Source organism: Ranitomeya variabilis, chromosome 6 (genome assembly GCF_051348905.1).
Source record: "Ranitomeya variabilis isolate aRanVar5 chromosome 6, aRanVar5.hap1, whole genome shotgun sequence".
Taxonomy (NCBI): domain Eukaryota; kingdom Metazoa; phylum Chordata; class Amphibia; order Anura; family Dendrobatidae; genus Ranitomeya; species Ranitomeya variabilis.
Window position 1 is genome coordinate 508,489,413 of NC_135237.1, and position 24,959 is coordinate 508,514,371.

A 24,959-nucleotide genomic window follows, 5' to 3' on the forward strand; every position below is an offset into this window, starting at 1 on the left:
GGGGGGGGGGGGTGACAGGTTCTTAAGGGGTTAATAGTGTGCTTAGACACACACTGCTGAGAGGAAATGCACTTTATCCCCCCAGCAGTGATTGATATTCAGTCACCCGTGTACAGAGAGTGGCCGCTGTAACTACACCCCGGCACTGACTGACAGCAGCTCAGCGTTAGGGCCGGCTGTCAGTGCCACGGTCACTCAATAGTAATTGGAAGGCAAAAAAAAAAAATGTCTGGGAGGCACCTGGGTGTCAGTTTATTTATCTATTTTTTTTCCCCCTCAAAAACCTCTTCTGCTTTATTAATTTCTTAATAGATTTTGAAAACGGCAAATAAAGACCCCGAAATGCAAAAAAATCCCCTCTGGATCAGAAAACGCCGGCTAAAAGCAGCGACTTGGAGCATTTGCTGAAAGGTTTTTGATCGCTGCATTTTTTTTGTGGCCCCTGGATTATTTGGCTTTATCGCGATCCATTTTATGTGCTTATTACAGGCAGGGAATATTGTACAGTGAAATCTGAAAGCGTTTTTTTTCCCAGCATAATTTTCGGATTTTGCAAACAATACACGTCCTAAAAACTGTAGTGATCAAAACCACATTGCAAAGTCACAGAAAAATGCCAAAGAAAGAAGAAAAAAAAGAGAAGGAAAAAAAAAAAACCAACCCTCCTCGCTTTCTGGCTCTTGGTCGTTCAGCTCGATAGAACTTTGCGGCACCAGAAGCAGCCTGTGATAAGAGCTCCTGACACTAGAGGGCGGTATTCTGATCACAATTCACACGTGTTCTTGTCTTCGATCTCCAACAAAATGGCGTCCGTCCATTCACTCCTATGTGTCCTCCGAAGCTCCTCTTCTGTCGTTACACGTACTTCTTTCCCCTAGTAACCTGATGATCTGCTCCGCTATTGGCTGAGGCAGAGTGGCTGTTGAATCACCATAGCAACGGCAAGCGGCCGCCACTTGTGTTCTCGCCGTGTGTCCTGGACTGTCCCCGTCTCCACGCAGGTAAATAGATGGGAATACACCGGAGCTGCCCTGCGATCCCTTCTGCCGCTGCTGCTTGTGCTAGGTACTGTTATGTTACCATTTGGGAGGCTATAGAAAGTCCCGAAGTTTGGGTATTTCCTCCTTGTTGTGCTTACCGTATGCAGCCACTGGGTGGCGCCAGACTCACAGCTCGGAGTGACGTGTATGTCCAGCAGCTTGTGTGCGGGGTGCTGCTGCCGGGCCAGACTTCCTGCAGATCATGGGTCTCTATGGGAAGGTGCTGGAGGACTGGAGTTGTTCCCTTGTTCCTAGTCGCAGGCCGGGGCATCTATGAGTGACAACATGGCCCCCGCGCATGACCATGGAGAGCTGCAGTTGTCAGCACATGCAGGGACACTGAGGCGAAGCTGGAGATCTGCAAGATCACGCCGCTAGATCAATGACTTGCCTAGGTTATTGGCCACTCTCTGACGCTGCTATAGTGTGCAGCTGGTTGCCTAGGTTACCGGCTACTCTCTGACGCTGCTATAGTGTGCAGCTGGTTGCCTAGGTTACCGGCTACTCTGAAGCTGCTATAGTGTGCAGCTGGTTGCCTAGGTTACTGGCCACTCTTGACACTGCTATAGGGTGCAGCTGGTTGCCTAGGTTACCGGCCACTCTGACGCTGCTATAGGGTGCAGCTGGTTGCCTAGGTTATCGGCCACTCTCTGACGCTGCTATAGTGTGCAGCTGGTTGCCTAGGTTACTGGCCACTCTGATGCTGCTATAGTGTGCGGCTGGTTGCCTAGGTTACTGGCCTCTCTTGACGCTGCTATAGGGTGCAGCTGGTTGCCTAGGTTACAGGCCACTCTGACGCTGCTATAGGGTGCAGCTGGTTGCCTAGGTTACCGGCCACTCTGATGCTGCTATAGTGTGCGGCTGGTTGCCTAGGTTACCAGCCACTCTGACGCTGCTATAGGGTGCAGCTGGTTGCCTAGTTTACCAGCCACTCTGACGCTGCTGTAGGGTGCAGCTGGTTGCCTAGGTTACCGGCCACCCTAACACTGCTAAAGTGTGCAGCTGGTTGCCTAGGTTACCAGCCACCCTGCAGTCTCAATAGTTGGACAGTTACCTAGGTAAGGATCACTTGGCACAAGCAGGCTCTGGGTCTGACCAGCCTCAGTCTCCCAAGCTGCACTGGCAAAGCTGTTTCTGCTGGGAGAGAGATCAGCGACATGACTGTTCTGAGTGCGATCTACTGAAGATACAACTTGAGAAACCCCCTTTAACTTTGCATTTAGGAAACAAGTAAAGCAATTTTATAATAAAAATGTGCAACATTCCCACACAATTGAAAAAATTTAAGTTTTTTTAATTTTTTTTAAAAATATATTTTTTTATTTTTTAAATTTAGATTTTTTTATTGATAAAATAAGAAATTTCATTAACATTTTAAATTGTTTAACTATTAAAAACACTAGGGGGCGCAGCTGCTGAAATAACAATGAAAACCTAGTGTACTGCTGCTAGCTCGCTTTACGACTACAGTAAAAGTGTGGGCTCTGCTCATGTGTGTGATGTCACTTCTCCCCTCCTGCGTGTGCAACAGGATAAGTGAGGATGAAGTTTAGGAACAAGGAACACAATGCAGAGACATCACTGGTGACTACTAAGTGATACTGAGATGTGGACAGTCACTGAGGACGGCCGACAGCACTGATTCTGTTACAATAAGCAGCGCAGCGCCATCTATCACACGTGATAGGATTAGGTACACGGCCTCTGTCACGTGATAGGATTAGGTACACGGCCTCTGTCACACGAGATAGGATGAGGTACACGGCCTGTGTCACTTGTGATAGGATTAGGTACACGGCCTCTGTCACGTGATAGGATTAGGTACACGGCCTGTGTCACATGTGATAGGATTAGGTACACGGCCTCTGTCACACGAGATAGGATGAGGTACACGGCCTGTGTCACTTGTGATAGGATTAGGTACACGGCCTCTGTCACGTGATAGGATTAGGTACACGGCCTGTGTCACATGTGATAGGATTAGGTACACGGCCTGTGTCACTTGTGATAGGATTAGGTACACGGCCTCTGTCACATGTGATAGGATTAGATACACGGCCTGTGGCAGACGATGGGATTAGGTACACGGACCATGTCACATTTGATAGGATTAGGTACACGGACCGTGTCACATGTGATAGGATTAGGTACACGGACCGTGTCACATGTGATAGGATTAGGTACACGGACCGTGTCACATGTGATAGGATTAGGTACACGGACCGTGTCACATGTGATAGGATTAGGTACACGGACCGTGTCACATGTGATAGGATTAGGTACACGGACCGTGTCACATGTGATAGGATTAGGTACACGGACCGTGTCACATGTGATAGGATTAGGTACACGGACCGTGTCACATGTGATAGGATTAGGTACACGGACCGTGTCACATGTGATAGGATTAGGTACACGGACCGTGTCACGTGATAGGATTAGGTACACGGACCGTGTCACGTGATAGGATTAGGTACACGGACCGTGTCACATGTGATAGGATTAGGTACACGGACCGTGTCACGTGATAGGATTAGGTACACGGACCGTGTCACGTGATAGGATTAGGTACACGGACCGTGTCACACGTGATAGGATTAGGTACACGGCCTGTGGCAGATGATGGGATTGGGTACACAGACTGTGTCACATGTGATAGGATTAGGTACATGGCCTGTGTCACATGTGATAGGATTAGGTACACAGCCTCTGTCACACGTGATAGGATTAGGTACACGGCCTCTGTCACACGTGATAGGATTAGGTACACGGCCTGTGGCAGACGATGGGATTAGGTACACGGTTAGGGAAACTGCATCACTCATGATGTTCTTAGATACAACGTTAGCGTGGAAGACATGACCTTCGCAGTTCTCCTCTCACCGCTCAGAACATGGCGTATTTGCGTTGTGTGTGGTGCGCAGACATTTACACAACTGCAAGTCTGCATCAGATATTCAGGGGTCGGCCTCAGATCATGGTTTATTCCACGGTAGACACAACTGATTTTTCCTCAGTGACATCCGTCGTTGACTGTTTTCTGCAACATATTGGAAAATGCGCATTATGTGACTGCCAGGTGCCATCGCCGGGGGGAAGCTCGCCCCATGTTTTTACCTTTAGACTGTAAATTCTGCTTTTCAGTGTTTGTGAACCCAAAGAATTACCGTACTCAATTTTTCCATTTATCCAAGCCATGAGTGGGATCTACCAAGGAACGACCAAAACCTGTGATGTCCCAGTGGAGCATCTCGATTACAAGTTCATTGAAGAATGTAAGGACATCAAACACCTTGAAAAGATTTTGCGAGTGTTGAGGTAACGCTTCATCTATTCACCTAGACTTGGTTTAGACGTGCGCCCTCGCTGTGATTTTCACAGAGCACGTGCCCATTACAGTTTATGCGGTCATTGAGTTGTTTGTGTAAAATATATATATATGGACAGCATGTGTGCAAACCCCCCTCTACACCCCAAAAATGGAAACATCAGCTTTTATATAGAGGAATTGTCTGTCGTTTCAAGCTAGTTTACTAACTACTAAAATAATCTTATATACAGATTGATAGAAATATGTCACTGAGATATATAATCAGTGCTTTGCACGTGTAGTTATCTGTACATGTATTAAGCTAATAAATCAATAAATAAAAGAAACCTTTTTTTCTGGGGTCCTCCTTATTTTATTAACCAGCTGATGGAAAGCAGACAGCTGAGATGTGGTGAAAATAGTCTGGGAAAGGAGCAATGCATTTGAAGCTTCCCAGGCTATTAATATCAGCTTAAAGCTGTCTACTTAGCCTTTACTGGTTATTAAACAGGATGGACCCCCCCCAAAGAAAAAATGATGTAGGGGTCCCCCCCTATTTTTAGTAGCCAGCAAAGGCTTAGCAGACAACTGCATGCCAATATTAATAGGCTGGGAAGGGGCCATTAATATTGGTCCCCTACCAGACTAATAACACCAGCCCTCAGTCGCCCCAAAAATGGTGCATCCATTAGATTTGTCAATTCTGGTGCTTAGCCTCAGCTCTTCATGCTTGCCCTGGTGCTTTGGCAAGCGGGGTATTTGTTTTGGGGTTGATGTCAGCTCTGTAATGTCAGCTGACATCAAGCCCAAAGTTTAGTAATGGAGAAGCGTCTATAAGACATCCCCATTACTAACCCTGTAGTCAAAAGCAATAAACAGAAAAATCCTTTACTTGTAAAAAACACTACCCAATCCTCTTTTTTCCAATTATTACCTCTAAAAATTAAATCCAAAGGGGTCCGCCATAAATCCATCACATGTCCCACGAAGATGCCCAACTATGCTACATCCAGATGCAGTGCTGAGCGGTGACATCAGTAGTGTGACCGCTCAGCACACCAGCCAGAACACACTGACAGTAGCATGTGAATCCGGCTGCTACGACGAGCGATGACGTCACTAAGGTTATCGCAGTTCATAGCTGATGAACTGCACGGTAACCTTACTGATGTCAGGGCTCGTAGCATGAGAAAGTTGTCTGCTTAGCCTTTGCTGGTTATTAAAAGTAGGGACAACCCCACATCATTTATTTTGGGATCCTTTTTAAAAAATAAAAATAAAAAATAACAGTAAAAGGCTACTCGGGCAGTTGTGAGCAGATATTAATAGCCTGGGAAGCTTCATGGATATTGGCCTCTTCCCAGAATAATTACACCAGATCTCAGCTATCTGCTTCCCCTCAGCTGGGTATTAAAAATAAGGGGGACCCCACATAATTTTTTTCTTTCATTTTCTTTATTAGCTAAATACATGTACAGTAAGCAGCGCACACACTGCACTAATTATATATCTCACTGGCATCTATCTATACTATTCTGACGGGTCACGCTGTGATTTTACTGTACTCGGCTGTTGAAATGTTGGATTTCCTATGAGATGAGTGCGTAAAGATCGGACATCACTTGCATGGTCCATGTGCCGCGCAATTTTTTTTTTCTCTGACCTATTGGCTTGCATTGTGGAGTCTCATCTGATACGCGCGGATCGCACTTGTCTGATTTATACGCAGATGAGTATGAGCCCTAAAACAAAATATCTGAAGTGCTCGACAACACCTTTAAACTGTTTCTTTGTCTGTGGAGTCCTTTGTTGGGATCGAAGGTCTCCCAACCGACGTCGCACCTGGTGAGGTGGTTGGCACATGCCAGCAGAGAATGAATGGAGAGGTGCCCTTAGGGGAAACAACGTAAATTACGGACCCTGAGTGTATTGTCATTGTGCAGGTTGGGAGAGGAAGGCCACTACCCGGATCTGACAGCATTCTGTGAAAAGAGAATCAGAACTCTGTCTCCAAATAATCGTGAATTAAGGAAAGACAAACCGCCCGCTACCACTGCCGACTTCTCTCTGGAAGACTGGCAAGAGATCGACAATGATCTGAAGGTAGGCAGCGCCATATTATCAGTGAATGCTAACTCATATGTAGGATGACAAACACACGGCCATACCAGGGCTCGTTTTTGGCTTTTTTGTAGAACGAGCTGTAGTTTTTAATGACCTGATTCACCATTTTGTGATATACTGAAATCGGGAAAAAATTCCCAAATCAGGTGAAAAAATGCGATTCAGTCATCATTTTTTGGTACTTTGTTTTTACATTGTTTATTGTGTTGTTACAACTACGTGGCAAAATGATTCCTCAAGATCAATACGTCTGGCATTTTCATTTTATTGATTTATTTTTTCTTTATAGTTTTTACCGTACTGGTTAAATAATTCCATATTTTGACATATTGAACTCTTGCAAATGCAGCAATACTGAATATATATATATTTTTAATTTCCATATGTTTAAACTGCGAAAAGAAGGGTAATTCGAAAGTTTGTGTGTGCCTAAATGATTTTTTTTCCCCCTCCCCCACATTTGTCATACTTGTACGGCACAAGATGTAAGCGGGTGTATGAAGCAGGCTCGCTAGATGAGCCGTGTCCATACCCAGCATGTAGTGGCTGCTTGTCACTGCTAGGATCTGCATCTAACAGCCACAGGTGGAGCAGGACTATGTCCGCCAATGTTAACCTAATATATGTCGCTGTCAGTTTCTGACAGCAGCATTAACAACAATCTGACATGGAATGTGTATCTCTATGCTCCCATTGGCCTCCCCGCTCCCATTGGCTTCCCCGCAGCGTGATCGCAGGGTGCCGATGGGCTGCTGTGGCAGCCCGGGTTTTTTTTTTTTAAACCTCTCATTCCTGCCATCATGAAGACTCATTGAAGCCCAACCTGTGGAATTGAAGTATTGCTCTATATAGTACAAGTGGCATGATACCCTGAGGGAACTAACAAATACAGTAAGGGTATGTGCACACGTTGCGGATTCCATTGCGGATTTTACAGAATCCGCTGGTAAAATGACCTGCGTTTTACCTGTGGATTCCCTGCAGGTTTTCTGCGGATTTTGCCTGCGTTTTTACACTTGCGGATTCCTATAATGGAACAGGTGTAAAACGCTGCGGATTCCGCACAAAGAATTGACATGCTGCGGAAAATAAACTGCTGCGTTTCTGCGTGGAATTTTCCACAGCATGTGCACAGCGGATTTGGTTTTCCATAGGTTTACATGGTACTGTACACTGCATGGAAAACTGCTGCAGATCCGCAGCCAAACCCGCAACGTGTGCACATACCCTAAAAGTAGCAACAAAAAAATTAAAAAGAAAAAACAAAATTAACAAATTTCCAATTTTTGTTTTCATCCCTACAGTATTAAAATAAGTGGACAAGTTTGATCTCACCTTAATCATAGTGACATAGGACAATTCCAGATGCCAGATCATTTTTAGCAAAAAAAATGTCAAAATTGCATTTTTATTTTTTTGCAATTTTGCTGCAGTTGGAATTTTTTCTCCTTTTCCAATACATTATGTAGTAAAATGTAGAGTCATTCAAAAGTACAACTCGCCCAGCAAAACATAAGCTCCATACATCTATGCGGACAGAAAAGTTACGGCTCTTGGACAAGGGGAAAGAAAGAAATAAAGTGCAAAAATGAAAATTAACCATGTCAGAAAGGGGTTAAAGATTTTTTTTTTTTAGTTCCCTTTAGTGACTTCAGTCTGCATTAGAGCTTGACTGCTGCATTTATGGGGTTAACAGCAGAGATCTGGATGCCGGTTTTATAACACAGCTGACATCCGCCCTGTGAGGAGCAGGCTCAGGTCCTGAGCACAATCCCATACACATGTCACACATCAGAGGGGGTTAAGGTTACGTTCACATAAGACAGAATGTAAAATTTGTGCAGATTTTGGGACAGATTGGTCTGTGGATTTGCTGCTGCAGAAAGGTTAAAGGGAATCTGCCAGCAGGTTTTTCTTATGTAATCTGAGAGCAGCATGATGTAGGGGCAGAGACCCTGATTCCCGGAATGTGTCACTTACTGAGCTGCTTGCTGTAGCTTTTATAAAATCCCTGTTTTATCATCAGGAGATTATCATTAGAGGACTAGTAAAATGGCTGCTATGAAGTCCTCAACATCCATGATCTCTGTATATCCACCCTGGCCAATCAGCGGTGTGAGCGGGGTTATACAGGGCTCAGCAATCAGAGAACTGCTAAATCAGCGTCAGAGAAGACTGTTTTCAAATGGCATAGCCAAAATCTGACAGCACATTTCCTTTTAAAAGTGGTTGTCGCCTTTCAGGAATTTTTTTCCTATGACTCCATTAGTACTAAAATACAAATAAACAAACTTACTTTTCTCACCCTCCCCGGGTCCAGTTGCTGGTTCTAAGTTATAAGAAGTATTAGTAACATACAATTCTGATTGTTGGTTTTGAAAACTGTCGACAAGCGTGTTGTCAGGAACATATCGCTATCCCCCGCAGCTGAGCTACTTACAGTCCAGTGCACGGGGTCCATTTCTTATTTTAAAAAAAACCAAAAGATTTTCCAGTACTTAGTATAATGTCACGTTCACACATTCAGTATTTGGTCAGTATTTTACCTCAGTATTTGTAAGCCAAAACCAGCAGTGGGTGATAAATGCAGAAATGGTGACGTGTTTCTATTATACTTTTCCAATGATTGTTCCACTCCTGGTTTTGGATACAAATTCTGAGGTAAAATACTGACCAAATACTGAATGTGTGACCGTGGCCTAAGGGCCACACTTCCCAGTATACAAATAGCCAGTGCCAGGTCTGTGTGGAACTGAGCAATCAAGTAAATCTTACCAATGTTAGCTATGAGCGCTGCAGAATCATGAGTGCAGCTCCGGACTATACACAGGGATCTCACATTATATTTGTCGGTTCTTGCTACATCTTTGTTTCTTATTTTCTTTCAGAATTTTTTAACCGACATCAAACTTAAAGACCAACAAAAGACCGTCCCAGAGCAAAACACTGATATTCTGCCACCCATCCGCAGTTATTCTAAAAGTCCAGCAGCTAACAAGGTATCATTCTCCTAATGTAATGGCTATATATACAGTACAGAGCAAAAGTTTGACCTAGAAGGAGAGTGATGGGGTACTACGCCAGATGACCTGGCCTCCACAGTCACCAGACCTGAACCCAATGGAGATGGTTTGGGGTGAGCTGGACCGCAGAGTGAAGGCAAAAGGGCCAACAAGTGCTAAGCATCTCTGGGAACTCCTTCAAGATTGTTGGAAGACCATTCCCGGTGACTACCTCTTGAAGCTCATCAAGAGAATGCCAAGAGTGTGCAAAGCAGTCATCAAAGCAAAAGGTGGCTACTTTGAAGAACCTAGAATATAAGACATAATTTCAGTTGTTTCACACTTTTTTGTTAAGTATATAATTCCACATGTGTTAATTCATAGTTTTGATGCCTTCAGTGTGAATAATGTACAATTTTCATAGTCATGAAAATACAGAAAAATCTTTAAATGAGAAGGTGTGTCCAAACTTTTGGTCTGTACTGTATATATAGAATTATTTGATCCCTTGCTGATTTTGTAAGTTTGCCCACTGACAAAGACATGAACATAATTTAAAGGTAGGTTAATTTTAACATTGAGAAATTGAATATCAAAAATAAAATTCAGAAAATCACATTGTATAAATAATATAAATTTATTTGCATTTTGCAGTGAGAAATAAGTATTTGATCCCTCTGGCAAACAAGACCTAATACTTGGTGGCAAAACCCTTATGGCAAGTGCAGCAGTCAGACATTTTTGTAGTTGATGATGAAGTTTGCGCACATGTCAGGAGGAATTTTGGTCCATTTCTCTTTGCAGATCATCTCTAAATCATTAAGATTTTGAGGCTGTCGCTTGGCAACTTGTAGCTTCTACTCCCTCCATAAGTTTTCTATGGGATTAAGGTCTGGAGACTGGCTAGGCCACTTCATGACCTTAATGTGCTTCTTTTTGAGCCACTCCTTTGTTGCCCTGGCTGTGTGTTTTGGGTCATTGTCTTGCTAGAAGACCCAAACACAACCCATTTTTAATGTCCTGGCGGAGGGAAGGAGGTTGGCACTCAGGATTTTTTTACAATACATGGTTCCATCCATTCTCCCACTGCGGTGAAGTAGTCCTGTGCCCTTAGCAGAGAAACACCCCCAAAACATAATGTTTCCACCTCCATGCTTGACAGTGGGGACGGTGTTCTTTGGGTCATAGGCAGCATTTCTCTTCCTTTTAACACTGCGAGTTCAGTTAATGCCAAAGAGATCATTAACAAGTTCCCCCTGTGTAGCTTTGGGCTGATCTCTCACCTTCTGCATGATCAAGGATATCCCACGAGGTGAGATTTTGCATGGTGCCCCAGATCAGTGTCGTTCGACAGTCATTTTGTATTTCTTTCATTTTCTTATTATTGCACCAACAGTTGTCTCCTTCTCTCCCAGAGTCATACTTATGGTTTTGCAGCCCATTCCAACTTTGTGCAGGTCTATGATCTTGTCCCTGACATCCTTATAAAGCTCTTCGGTCTTGCCCATGTTGTAGAGGTTGGAGTCTGACTTTTTAATTGAGTCTGTGGACAGGAGTCTTTTATAAAGGTGACTATGTAAGACAGCTGTCTTTAATGCAGGTAACGAGTTGATTAGGAGCGTCTAACTGGTCTGTAGGAGCCAGAACTCTTAATGGTTGGTAGGGGATCAAATACTTATTTCTCACTGCAAAATGCAAATAAATTTATATAATTTATACAATGTGATTTTCTGAATTTTATTTTTGATATTCTATCTCTTAAAATTAACTTACCCTTAAAATTATAGACTGTTCATGTCTTTGTCAGTGGGCAAACTTACAAAATCAGCAAGGGATCAAATACTTATTTACCCCACTGTGGGGCCCCTGAGGAAGTTAACACGAAACGTGCGTTGGGGTGGAGGGAAGCACCGCCAGTCCCCGCAGCAACACGGAGGATCTATTTTGTCTCCCTATACCAATAGGTAAAAATTCCTTTATTTTCTTGTTATTTCACTTTTTCTGACATCCATATATACTAATATATAATTGATTTAATTGTAATTAATGCACTTGCACTTTTCTTTCACTTGGCTGTCTTTGCACATAACCTATTGATTTTTGCATATGAATATCCCAATATGATCCGCTCAAATATTATATCATAATTCTATTAATATAATGTGGGGTTTACCTGGCATGCTGTCACTCACACAAGAGGCACATTTTTGTGTTTTTGTCTTATTACATGTATGATTATATGTTTTGTGGATTTTAAATCTGACTAATAAAATATGGTTATTTTAAAATATTTTCTGTATAAGTGGTTATCTCTGTATACCTCTTCCCCCTGAAGGGGATTCATTTGGGGTTATACTTTTGATTTGAATCTCTGGTAAAGCTATAGTCTTGTTTTTGGAGTCCAGGAACAAGTTGAAATTAATGCAACAAAATTAAGAAAACCTGTGCATATATCCCACAACCTAAAATTGTTCTGCTAAAAAAAAGTAATTTTTTTGTAAATAATTTTTCAGCATAAAGAAAAAGAATTTCAATCGTCTGGATCTAAGGTTCCTAGAGATTACCGAGACTGGGACAAGTGAGTAGTCCGCTTTTTTCAGTGTTATTTTATGTATTTCCCATTGGTTAATGCAAGTTTCTAAAAAGAATATATACCATATTTTTCGGACTATAATACGCACCGGACCATAGGACCCACCTAGGTTTTAGAGGAGGAAATTAGAAAAAACAATTGACTCAAAAAATGTGGTCAATTCTATACTTAATATTTTTACTATTTATTATTATAACGCCATTTATTCCATGGCGCTTTACATTTGAGGAGGGGTATACATAATAAAAAACAAGTACAGTAATCTTAACAATACAAGTCATGACTGGTACAGAAGGAGAGAGGACCCTGCCCCGCGAGGGCACAAAATCTACAGGGGATGGGTGAGGATACAGTAGGTAATATCCCCCTTCCTGGTATGCATGGCTCCCTTATCTCTATCCTGGTATGCAGGACCCCATCTATGTCTTGGTATGCATGGCCCCCTCATCCTTATCCTGGTATGCAGGGGCCCTATCTCTGTCCTTTTATGCATGGCTCCATCCTTATCCTGGTATGATTGGCCCCCATCCCCATCCTGTTATGCATGGCCCCATCTGTATCATGGTATGATTGGCCTCCATCCCCATCCTGTTATGCAAGGCACCATCCTTATCCTGGTATGCAGGGACCCCATCTCTTTCCTGTTATGCATGGCCCCATCCTTGTCCTGGTATGCAGGTAACCCATCTCTGTCCTGGTATGCATGGCCCCATCCTTGTCCTGGTATGCAGGTAACCCATCTCTGTCCTGGTATGCATGGCCCCATCCTTGTCCTGGTATGCAGGTAACTCATGTCTGTCCTGGTATGCATGGCCCCATCCTTATCTTGGTATTATTGGCCCCAATCCCTATTGTGGTATGCGGGACCCTCATCTCCATCCTGGTATGCATGGCCCCAGCAGAAAAAAAACAAACAAAAAATATTCTTATCTTCTCTGCGCTTCCTTGAAGCGTCCTGCTCTGTGCCTGCAGCGGCTTTATTCTTGTAAGCAGCGCTTACAAGCCGCCAAGGACAGCTACCGGAATACTCATTGTTCTCCATGGTGGGACTGTGTGCGTGGAGCGCAGTGAGTATTCATTGCTCTTTAGTGAGCACAGTATCAGCCGCTGGGTTCCTGCAGCTGCCGGGCTTTCACGTGTGAACGCTGGGCAGCAAGACGCCAGCTGCTGCGGATAACACTCTGCTAGCTATTAAAGAGAAATGAATATTCACTCCTTTCCACGCCCATGGGCGTGGAATGGAGTGAATATTCATTTCTCTTTAGCAGAGGGCACAGCAGTTGGCCGCAGCCGCTCCCCCACCTCCCCACAACAGCCAGTTTAGAGACATCCGGACTATAAGACGTACCCCCCATTTCCTCCACATTTTTGGAGGAAAAAAGTGCGTCTTATAGTCCGAAAAATACGATAATTGCCATTTTCAGAATGGAATATGCATATACAAGTGCTTCTCATTAAATTAGAATATCATCAAAAAGTTAATTTATTTCAGTTCTTCAAAACAAAAAGTGAAACTCATATTATATAGAGTCATTACAAGCAGAGTGATCTATTTCAAGTGTTTATTTCTGTTAATGTTAATGATTATGGCTTACAGCCAATAAAAACCCCAAAGTCATTATCTCAATATATTAGAATAATTAACAAAAGACACCTGAAAAGGCTTTCTAAGCGTTTATAAAGGCCTCTTAGTCTGTTTTAGTAGGCTACGCAATCATGGTGAAGACTGCTGACCTGACAGATGTCCAGAAGGCAGTCACTGACACACTCCACAAGGAGGGTAAGCCACAAAAGGTCATTGCTAAAGAAGCTTGCTGATCACAGAGTGCTGTATCCAAGCATATTAATGGAATGTTGAGTGGAAGGAAAAAGTGTGGTAGAAAAAGGAGCACAAACGAGAAAAAGAAATCATAACGTCAGAATTCCGTTTTTTTTGGTCACCGCTACATTGCAATAAAATGCAATAACGGGCGATCAAATGATCGTATCTACACTAAAATGCTATCAATTAAAACGTCAGCCCGACACACAAAAAGTAATCCTTCATCCAGCCCTAAATCACAAAAAATGGAGACGCTACAGGTCTCGGAACATGGTGCCATTTTTTTGTTAACCAAAGTTTGGATTTTTTTCCTCCACTTAAATTAAAAAAGAACGTAGACAAGTTTGGTGTCTATGAACTCGCAATGATCTGGAGAATCATAATGGCAGGTCAGTTTTAGCATTTAGTGACCATGGTAAAAAAAAAAAAAAAAAAAAAAAAAAACAACTCAAAAAAACAACTGTGGAATTGCAGTTTTTTTTGCAATTTCACCACACTTGGAATTTTATTCCCGTTTTCAAGTACTCTATATGTTAAAACCAATGGTGTCGTTCAAAAGTACAACTTGTCCTGCAAAAAACAAACCCTCACATGGCCATTTTGAGGGAAAAATAAAAAGTTATGGCACTGAAGAGAAGAGGAGCGAAAAACAAAAAGCAAAAATACCTCTGGTCATGAAGGGGGTTAACAGAAATGAACACTTGAAATAGATCATATATTATAATGCACCTCTCATAGTCATCCATATAGTATAATGCTCCCGCCATAGTCCTCCATATAGTATACTGCACCTCCATATATGATGCTGAGCCCATAGTCATCCATGTAGTATAATGCAGGGCCCATAGTCATCCATGTAGTATAATGCACGGCCCATGGTCATCCATGTAGTATAATGCACGGCCCATGGTCATCCATGTAGTATAATGCACGGCCCATAGTCATCCATGTAGTATAATGCACGGCCCATAGTCATCCATGTAGTATAATGCACGGCCCATAGTCATCCATGTAGTATAATGCACGGCCCATAGTCATCCATTTAGTATAATGCACGGCCCATAGTCATCCATGTAGTATAATGCACGGCCCATAGTCATCCATGTAGTATAATGCACGGCCCATAGTCATCCATGTAGTATAATGCACGGCCCATGGTCATCCATGTAGTATAATGCACGGCCCATGGTCATCCATGTAGTATAATGCACGGCCCATGGTCATCCATGTAGTATAATGCACGGCCCATGGTCATCCATGTAGTATAATGCACGGCCCATGGTCATCCATGTAGTATAATGCACGGCCCATGGTCATCCATGTAGTATAATGCACGGCCCATGGTCATCCATGTAGTATAGTGCACGGCCCATGGTCATCCATGTAGTATAGTGCACGGCCCATGGTCATCCATGTAGTATAATGCACGGCCCATGGTCATCCATGTAGTATAATGCACGGCCCATGGTCATCCATGTAGTATAATGCACGGCCCATGGTCATCCATGTAGTATAATGCACGGCCCATGGTCATCCATGTAGTATAATGCACGGCCCATGGTCATCCATGTAGTATAATGCACGGCCCATGGTCATCCATGTAGTATAATGCACGGCCCATGGTCATCCATGTAGTATAATGCACGGCCCATGGTCATCCATGTAGTATAATGCACGGCCCATAGTCTTCCTTGTATTAGTATGTCTATTGAGTACTCACTGATTTAAAAAAAAAAAAAAAAAAAACCTTCCCTCTGCTCCCCTGCCGCTCGGAGCCCTTTTCTGAAGCCATCAGCTGACTTCAGCGTGCAAGCGACGGCAGTGTATGACATCACTGGCATGTGCCCCTGGTCACGTGCACACCTACATCAGCTGCTGCCCACTGATTGGCCAGTAAACTATTAGGGAAGGGAAAGGGGAAAGATGTGAATAAAAATGAACTTTTATTGTATTGTTAATATTATGATGTATAGATTAAAATATACATACATACATCCAGTAGGGATGTATGTGAGATCACAGCTGTAGGGATTGAAAACATCACTGTGTTCCACGAAAAAAACATGGATGATTTAATAAAAGTTAATTTTTATTCACATTTTTCCCCTTTCTCTTCCCTAATATTCTACTAGCCTTTTGGTGGTGTGCACCTATGTGAATAACGTCCAGTGAGATATAACAACCTGAATATATGCCACTGATTGGCCAGCAGCGTGTATTGCCATGCACGGACCAGACAGGTCTGTGCACTGCAGTACATTTCAGCTGAATGCGCATCCACCTGAAGCAATTGCTGCCATCAGCGGGTCCCTCCTCCGCCAGGCACTGTAGCAGCGGTAACCGCTGTAGTTACGCCCCTGGGTGGCAGAGTGGCGCCCGGTGCCCCCTGCTGAAAATCTGTTCTCTGTGCTGGCAGAAGTGCTTGGTTGCAGAGATGCGCAGTGGCTGCGGCCGGGTACTGCACATCCTTTTCAAATTAATAGGTGGCGGATGTGCAGAACACAGCTGCGGTTACTATACAGTAGACGGGGCTGTGCTGTGCAGCTGCACATCTGAGAACCTCTGCCCACCGCTAGCACCAGGAACAGCTGATCAGTGGGGTACCGGGTATCGCTCTCCCACCCATCACATATTGATGACCTATCCTAAGGATAGGTCATCAGTGCAAAAGTCACTAGCAAGCTCTTTAACCAATGGGTAATGTGTGCTACAATTCTGTGGAAAATAAAGTCTCCTGCAAAAAGAAAGACCTTCATAAAGCCACATTGATGTGACCATGGAAGAACAGTTTTCTATGAAAAATGCAATTAATATGCAAAAATAGTTTATATTAACAGCTATGTTTATCTGCCAAAATGTTATGACCTCAAAAAAGAAAGCTAAGAGAATAAAACAATGATTGAGTTGTTTCTTTTCTATGCGCAGTTGTAGATAAATATCTTAGCTATTTCTGAGGTTCCAACTACATTGAGTGCAGGTCATGTGAATTGGCCAGAAGCATGACAGGCACATGACTGGCCCAATAAATGCATGACAAGTGGGCCATGGACTCGTGGCATCTGGGACTGATCCGGCTGTGCTAGCTCTCACTCCTGGAATATGACGGCGGGTTGTTAATTTAATGACGGAGCCAATTTTGACCTTAATAACCAGGCCAAATTTTACAATTCTGACCAGTGTCACTTTATGAGGTTATAACTCTGGAACGCTTCAACGTATCCCACAGATTCAGAGAATGTTTATTCGTGACATATTGTACTTAATAATACTGATAATGATATTATTTGGGAAAAAAATTATTATTTTTTTTTTTAAATTTAACAATTTTCAAACTTTTAATTCTTATGCCCTTAAATCACAGAGATATGTCACACAAAATAGTTAATCAATAACACTTCCCACATGAGTGCAATTTTGGAAACATCATTTTTTTTTGTTGTTGTTAGGAAGCGACCAGCGATTTCTCATTTTTTCAACAAAATTTACAAAATCATTTTTTTTCGGGACCACATCACATTTGAAGTGACTTTGAGGGGCCTATATAAAACAAAGTACCCAAAAGTGACACCATTCTAAAAACTGCACCCCTCAAAATGCTCAAAACCACATTCAAGAAGTTTATTAACCCTTCAGGTGCTTCACAGGAACTGAAGCAATGTGGAAGGAAATAATGAGCATTTAATTATTTTCACAAAAAATTTACTTTAGACCCAAACTTTTTATTTTCACAAGGGTAATAGTAGAAAATGGACCCAAAAACTTGTTGTGCAATTTCTCCTGAATACGCTGATACAGTATTTGTGGGGGAAATCTACTGTTTGGGCGCACGTCAAGGGAAGGAGCGCCATTTGACTTTTAAAATTTGCTGGAATAATTAGCAGATGCCATATAGCTTTTGGAGAGCCCCTGATGTGTCTAAAAAGTGGAAATTCCCCACAATTTACCCCATTTTGGAAACCACAGCCCTCAAGGATTTTATCCAGGGGTGTAGTGAGCAGTTTGAACCCACATATACGACACAGAATTTGATAACATTATATGGTCAATTTAAATATGTTGTCATTAGTGTTAAGCACAAGTGTTTGCTACTCCAGTTTGCATTGGGAGCTTGGGTATGCACCAAATATTGTAGGTGCTGGCATATTTTGTGGCTGTTAGACACGCCAAGAAAAACATGTGGGCATTTGCGATACTCCGTGCATACCTGTTGCAAACTCAAGTAGCAAGCACTTGTGCTCAACATTAAGGTTGTACACATTAAGGTACTGGTGCAAATAGTCCTCGCCCATTTCCTCCTGCTCGCTTCAACCCCCCTTCCCCCCCACACACCTTGCGCACGCATGGAACAAAGATGGAGCAGAAGATCTTCTCCTCCAGATACAGACTATTGATGGCTCAATCTTCAGGACAGGCAATTAGATCTTCTCCTCGCATCCAGCTGTGTTGCACTAGCTCTAGGCCCATCTTTGCGGTACTCATCCCCCTGTCTTTTTCTGGTTGTTCTTCTTTTTTTTTCATTTTCAGCCTTCTTTCTTCCCCCTGGATTCCCTTTGGCTTTGCCACCCCCGTATGGGCCCCCTCCCACCTGCGAACTCCTGATGCCTCGGCTGGGATTGGGGCCTAGCTAGTCCCGGCAGGCCATGCCCTCTTCCTCCTTACAATCAGACGATTGCACAAGCGATCCTTCCACTCATCAGTATTCGCAACCACTATTTCCTCAAAACTACAGCATTCCTACATTACCCCTCCTTTTCTTATTCTATTACTGTGTCTGTTGGGGGACACAGGAGCCCCATCCCCTTGTGACTTCAGATGACTGCTTCCCAACATCCCTGCCTCCAGAGCTCCCCGCGACAAGAACATGTCCCCTCCACCCTGGGCAATTAAACTCTCAGTCTGTTGCAGATTTGACCAAGGTATCACAGACCTGGTCACTATCATGGAGCAAATGCACATGTCTACTACCACACTGGGGTGCTACGACCATTTCCTAGAGGGGGTGAGACACACCACCCACTTTATACCAGCATGGAAGAGCACATCAACGGTCTAGGCCTAGAGTGAGTTCTTCATCCTGATCTTCATCTTTCTCCATGACTCCGAGACTGCTCTCACCATCACGCTTTTGTTCCCCAAGGATAGATTACCTCAAGTATTGGATCACAACTCTGATTCAGATTTGGATCTGGATTCTGATCAGCCTATACAGCTGAATGACATGGTTGATAATCTTGTTTGCGCTGTACACCAAACCTTCTACATGAAGGTAGCGGATCCCTCACTCCCTGCATACTCCATGTCATTCAGGAGGGTCAGATGTACAGCCAAATTCTTTTCTTATCACTCGAAGTTCAATGATGTACTGGACAATGAGTGGGCGCAAACCGAAAAGCATGTTCATAGTCAAAAACATAAGAAAATGTTGTTTCATTTTCCTGCTGATCTCATTGCCCACTGGTCCTCCTATCTCTTGGTGGATCCTCTGGTGTCCTGACCAGACTGTCATAGTCCATGATTCTACCACTCTTTGACGCAACGTCTCTAAAGAATCTTGAAGATCGAACGGTAGAATCCATCATCAAGTCCGCACTTGAAGCTGCAGGATCAGCCCTGTGTCCAGCTCTTGCGGCTACCTGAGTTGCTAAGGTTGTCACAACCTGTGCAAAACACCTCTGACAAGGCTTATCTGGGTCTCTATTATCTTTATATACTGGCAGATCTTGCAGATCAGATTGACCATGTGAGTAAGCATCTTTGTTCTGTTTCTGTTGAAACAGCCATCTGTTATGCCCAAGCTTCAAGCAAAAGTGTAGCTACCTGACAAATCCTCTGGTTTAAGGCGTGTAACACGGACCATGCATCCAAATGGTTACTCATGAACCTCCCCTTATGTGGCTCTTGTCTTTTTGAAGAGAAGCTGGTTTAGATCATTCAGATGCTACAGGTGTAAAGAGCACCCTACTCCCACAGATGAGACCATCTCAGTTTTTATTGAACTGAAAGCCTCCTTATTTTCACTCCTTTCTTCAATTCCGGTCTATCTGCTAAGAGAGACCTTCCATCCTTAAAGATAAGAGGAGACAATCGTTCAAGGCGACTCCTTCATGGCGTCCACACAATCAACCAATTCTCACGGACCAGAAGCAACAAGTTCTCCTTTGTAAGGCGGGACACCCCAATCTGAGATAATCACTGGTTGCTCACTATAGTCAACAACGCCTGGTCAGAGAGACCATCTTTTTCTGCTATCATCCAATCCCTATGCCGCCTTTCTCATTTTCATGTCTGCTTCTGCATTAAATGTGCTAAGCCAGATTGTGGCGGCTATTGAAACTATCCCCTTTGCTCAGTTACGCACTAGGCCTCTGCCTCTGGCCATGTTGTCCCGTTGAGACAAATCTGTTCTCTCATTGACTCTCCAAATCCTTCTCCTTGAGTCAGACAGTCTGTAATCTGGTGGCGGGACTTTCCCTCATCCTTCTCGGTCCTTCCTTCCTATTCATTGGCAGATTGTGTTGAAGGACGCCAGTCTTCTCCATTGAGAAGCAGTGTTCCGGAAGTTTACAGCGCAAGGTTGGTGGAAAAGTCTTGAAGCCTTTCTTCTTCCTATCAGCATCCTGGAAATCAGAACAATTCGCCTTGCACTCTTACATTAGCAAGGACAACTGACAGGTCTTCCAGTCTGAAGATACCAACATTGTGGCTTACATCTGCCATCAAGGAGGGACTTGGAGTCGTCAAGAAATCGCGTAAGGGAGGTCTCACAAATTCACAACTGGGAAGAACATAGAATCCTAGCAATTTTAGCGGCGATAAACTTCCTAAAGGTAGGCAACGGGGCCGCTGACTTTCTAAGACGTGAAGAATTAACCGTGTAAGAGTTGTTTATGCAGCTGACTCTTCTATCAGATCTGCCTACAGTGGGGCACTCAAGACGTCGACCTGATTACATCCAATCACAATCACACGTACTCTTACCCTCTAGCGGTTGAATCCAACACTTTGACGATTCTTTGGTCTCAATTTATTCTCCCTTATCTGTTTTCTACACTATCTCTGTTACCCAAGTTGCTCAAGATGATCAAATCAGAGGGAATCCCAATCATCTTCGTGGCCCTGGACTGGCCCAGAAGATCATGGTACGCCAAAGTAGTCAACCTCCTCCCAGACGTTCTGTGGAGACTTGCGGATCAACAGACATTCACTCCCAAGGTACTCTATTCTACTAAAATCCTCGGTTTCTCAGTTTAGCGACATGGCTGTTGAAGTCGCAGTTCTAAAATCTTCAGGAGTTTCTGATTCAGTTGTTCAGACAATGATTAAGGCATGGAAGCCATCCTCGTCTTGTATCTACTATCATACCTGGAAGGCTTTTTCCATTGGTGTGAATCTCATGAAGTCTCCCCTAAGGTTTTTTCCTTCCTTCCTTTCTCTCTTTCCTACAGTTGCCTCTTGTGTCTGGCTTAGTCCTCAGCTCCCTCAAGTGCCAGGTTCGGCCCGATCTGTTTTCTTCAAGATGTAGGTTCCAAACCTCTAGTCAGGATTCTTCTTCAAGGTGTGGCCCACTCTGTTCTCCCTTTCTGGCCTCCTTTGGATCCCTAGGAGCATAACCTGGTGCTGAGCGCATTACAGTGTCCTTCCTTTGTACCTAGCATTTCTCTAGCTTTTCTGAAAGGGGGTGGTCATACTTTTATTACTTTCATCAGGCAAGTATATAAACTTGTGGTTCTGTTCTGCCATTCTCCATTTTTCGTCCTTCACCTGGAAAAGGTGGTGTTGCTTCTGGTGCCTTCTTTCTTCTCAAGGCAGTTTCTTCCTTACACCTTAACTAAGAGATCGTTCTTCCTTCATTCTGTTCTTCCCCTTCTAATCCTACAGAGAAATCGTTACATTGTTTGGGTCTGGTCAGAGTGCTGCGCCGCTACCTGACAGTGGACAGCCTCCTTCAGATGTTCTGACTCCCTGTTTGATATTCCAAAAGGACCAAGGACCTCGCCAAAGTCCCTCTACCTCTAAGGCAACCATTGTCTGCTGTATTTGGTCTGCCATTCTGGATGCTTATAAAACTAAGAGCATTGCTCTCACTGGGGGGTCAAGGATCATTCTTTTCGGCAGTGGGGGATTCCTAGACTATTTGCCATCAGGCATCGGCCTTGCTGCTTTGTATGGCTGCAACTTGGTCCTCCATTGACTACTCAAAATTCCTTCCCCAATTTTGGTGGATGCTAGTCTGAGAAGACAGGTGCTGCAAGCGACAGTCGCTGGGGTTAATACTTGAGGGATTTTTCTTAGACATTTATACATATTTCCTGCTCTAGGGACAGCTTTGTGAATTCTCATGGTTTCCTGTATCCCCCAATGAAGCACCCAAAAAAAGAGGATTTTTGGACTTTTCTCGTAGCCTTCATTGGATTACACCTCACCCACCCTTTTGTTCAGTTTGCTTTCTTGGGCGAGTGTGTGCATTAATTAGATTTTCCTCCTTCTACTGCTTCCCTTCCTAATTGAATAGCTTGGTTACCAATAGGCAGGTATAGCCTAATGGGGAGGAGCTGACTTTTTTTCTTAAGGTTGTAATTCTCAGTGTCAGCCTCCTCCTGGTAGCAGCAGCATACACCCGTGGTTTCCTGTGTCCCCCAATGGAAGGTGCAAGAATGGGATTCTATGGTGAGTACCAAAAATCCTATTTTTAACCCCAAATACATACATTTAAGTAAGGAAAACTATATTGTCTCCAATGGTGGACAACTCCTTAAACTTGAAAAAAATGGTTGTAAAACGTCCAAAAATCCTCTTTTCTCGGTTGCTTCATTGGGGGGGCACAGGAAACTATGAGAAGTCACAAAGCAGTCCCTAGGGCGGTAATTTGTAAAATTATGTGAGGCAGATCCCTCAAGTAGTAACCCCAGCGACTTTTGCTTGCAGCACCTGTCTTCTTAGACTAGCATCCACCAAAGGTGGGGAAGATGTGAACCTTGTGAAATTTTGAGCTTTAAATGGAGGACCAAGTAGCAGCTTTGCGAAGCAGCAATGCGGAATCTATTGGGCTTGTAAGTGCTGTAATGATGCAGGACAGTGCACTGTTACCTCCTTATCCCAGCTAGCCTCAGTTCTTCAGCGCAGTGCTTACAAACTAGACTGCAGTGGTGGTCGGTCTCCAAGGCAACGAGCTGTAAACAATGGAAAAGTGTTAATATCTCATTAATTGGAGTTTGCATGTTAATGGACTGATGGAGCGCATAGCAGTCGGCTAATCGAGCCTGTGGCCTTCACCAATGTAAGCTTTATGGCATTTTTGAAGTGAATCTCTGCCTACTGCACTCATATCATTCCCTGTATAAATATAAAAGGCTACAGACAGCAATATTCAAGGGCAGACATTCACTTTGATCATTTTATCCTCTACGTACCAGACTAGACATGCAGATCAAGAAACATGGTTAAAAGAAAGATCTTGTATAAATAAATGGTTTCTTTTTGTTTTATATTCTTATATCATTTGGTCATTGACCACCAAAAAATCATTTGGTCATTGACCACCATTTTCTGACTCATTGAGAAATATGATAGGACGTCTTCCAGAGTCACAGTCCCCCCACTGATCACTAGAACATAAGGGGTCATTAAAGTGTTTCTGAGCTCTGTACCCCTTTTGTCTGTACGTTATATAATGCTTTCTTTTAAATCAGATATATTTTAATTTAATTTATTCATCCTTGTTCCAGACCACATATCAATTAGCAAGTATCTTATTATATTAATCAGCATATTTAAGCTGAATACGGCAGTCTGTACACTCATGTGCAAATAAACATTATGAAAGATAAGTCCCCAAACTCCAAGTTCTTTATTTTTCACCTGAAACAGGAAGGACATTATGGAATCAGATTTTATTTGCATCACTCCAAGGACCTTAACCGGACATATCTCGCTCGACTCAAGTAATTATATTACCTAGCACCCCCAAGTAAGGACATAATATCCATTCCTTGGTGAATTTTCCAGTCTTAACATATTTTACAGAATTTATGGAGGGCTCTCCTCTTTTTATATACTGTACTCCTTCTTCCAGACGTAGCAGTAGATTCATTTTTCCATAAATTCAATAAACGTAGTTGCCTCCCTGTCCAACCAGTATGCTGCTATAATTTTCCTGCCTTGACATAACATTCTTTTAAGTGGCCAACCTTATATTTGCATCTTCAGCAACCCCGTCCACAAGCCCAAGACACAAACCAGAGGGTGCGTAGGAATCACAACTCCAAACACCATATTTATGTGGTCTGTGACTTGTGTCCAGATGGAACCACATGACCAAAACATATGTAGCAAATCGGCAGGGCCCGAACCTCATCTCAGACACAAGTCATCCTCTCTAACCCCAATTTTATGCAGGAATTTGGGAGTCAGGTACATCTGTGACAGCCTTTGTGCCTCATTAGAGGACAGCTGGGGAATCGAGGATAATATGTCATCCCACTGCTCATCGTCAATTACCCCCAACCTGCGTGTCTCAACTGTAGGTACTAAAAAAAAATACTTATGTGGTAGCTGGAAATCATCTCTTAACTGCTGAAAACTTTTAAAGACTCCATCCCACTAAATTGATCTATAAACAGGATCCCTGCTTGTCGCCAGGGGCTAAAGCCCTCTAACCTGAATATTTCCAGCAACTTTGGGTTTTGCCATATGGGAGTAGCTGGAGTAAATCCATCAATATTAAGGAGTTGCTTAGTTTTTTCCCAGGTTTTAATCATAAAGACTAGAGTAGGGAGCTTCATCTTTTTTATTTTCCCCCCCAAATAACCTGCTTCCAAAAATGAGATAATTGGGTTTCCCCTCCGCATACCCCTGGACAATGGACGCTGTAGAGCCCTGAAGCAGCTTAAGCTGTTGCAATTGGGAGGCAAGAAAATAAAGCCACGGGTTAGGGGCAACCAATCCTCCCTCCTCCTTCCCCCTCTGTAATGTGTCATATTTAATCCGAGCTGTGCCTTTTTTCCAAATTAATTCTCTGAACATGGCTTGAAATTTGTAAAAGTGTTTCAGAGGAATCCACACCAGGGCG

The 24,959-nt window shown here is 43.3% G+C and overlaps 1 protein-coding gene across 4 annotated transcripts in view; it reads left to right on the forward strand.

The window, feature by feature from the left end:
* Positions 1-851: 851 nt before the first annotated feature.
* Positions 852-24,959, forward strand: part of SPAG1 (sperm associated antigen 1) — a 99,303-nt gene continuing 75,195 nt past the window's right edge. The window contains exons 1-5 of one of the 4 annotated variants that reach the window (XM_077270908.1): positions 852-1,001; positions 4,235-4,358; positions 6,294-6,453; positions 9,363-9,473; positions 11,990-12,054. In XM_077270908.1, the coding sequence (XP_077127023.1) occupies positions 4,237-4,358; positions 6,294-6,453; positions 9,363-9,473; positions 11,990-12,054 (458 nt within the window). In that variant the 5' untranslated portion in view covers positions 852-1,001; positions 4,235-4,236. Of the gene's footprint in view, positions 1,066-4,184; positions 4,359-6,293; positions 6,454-9,362; positions 9,474-11,989; positions 12,055-24,959 lie in introns of all 4 variants that reach the window. The other 3 variants (XM_077270911.1, XM_077270910.1, XM_077270907.1) reach the window with 3 other exon arrangements.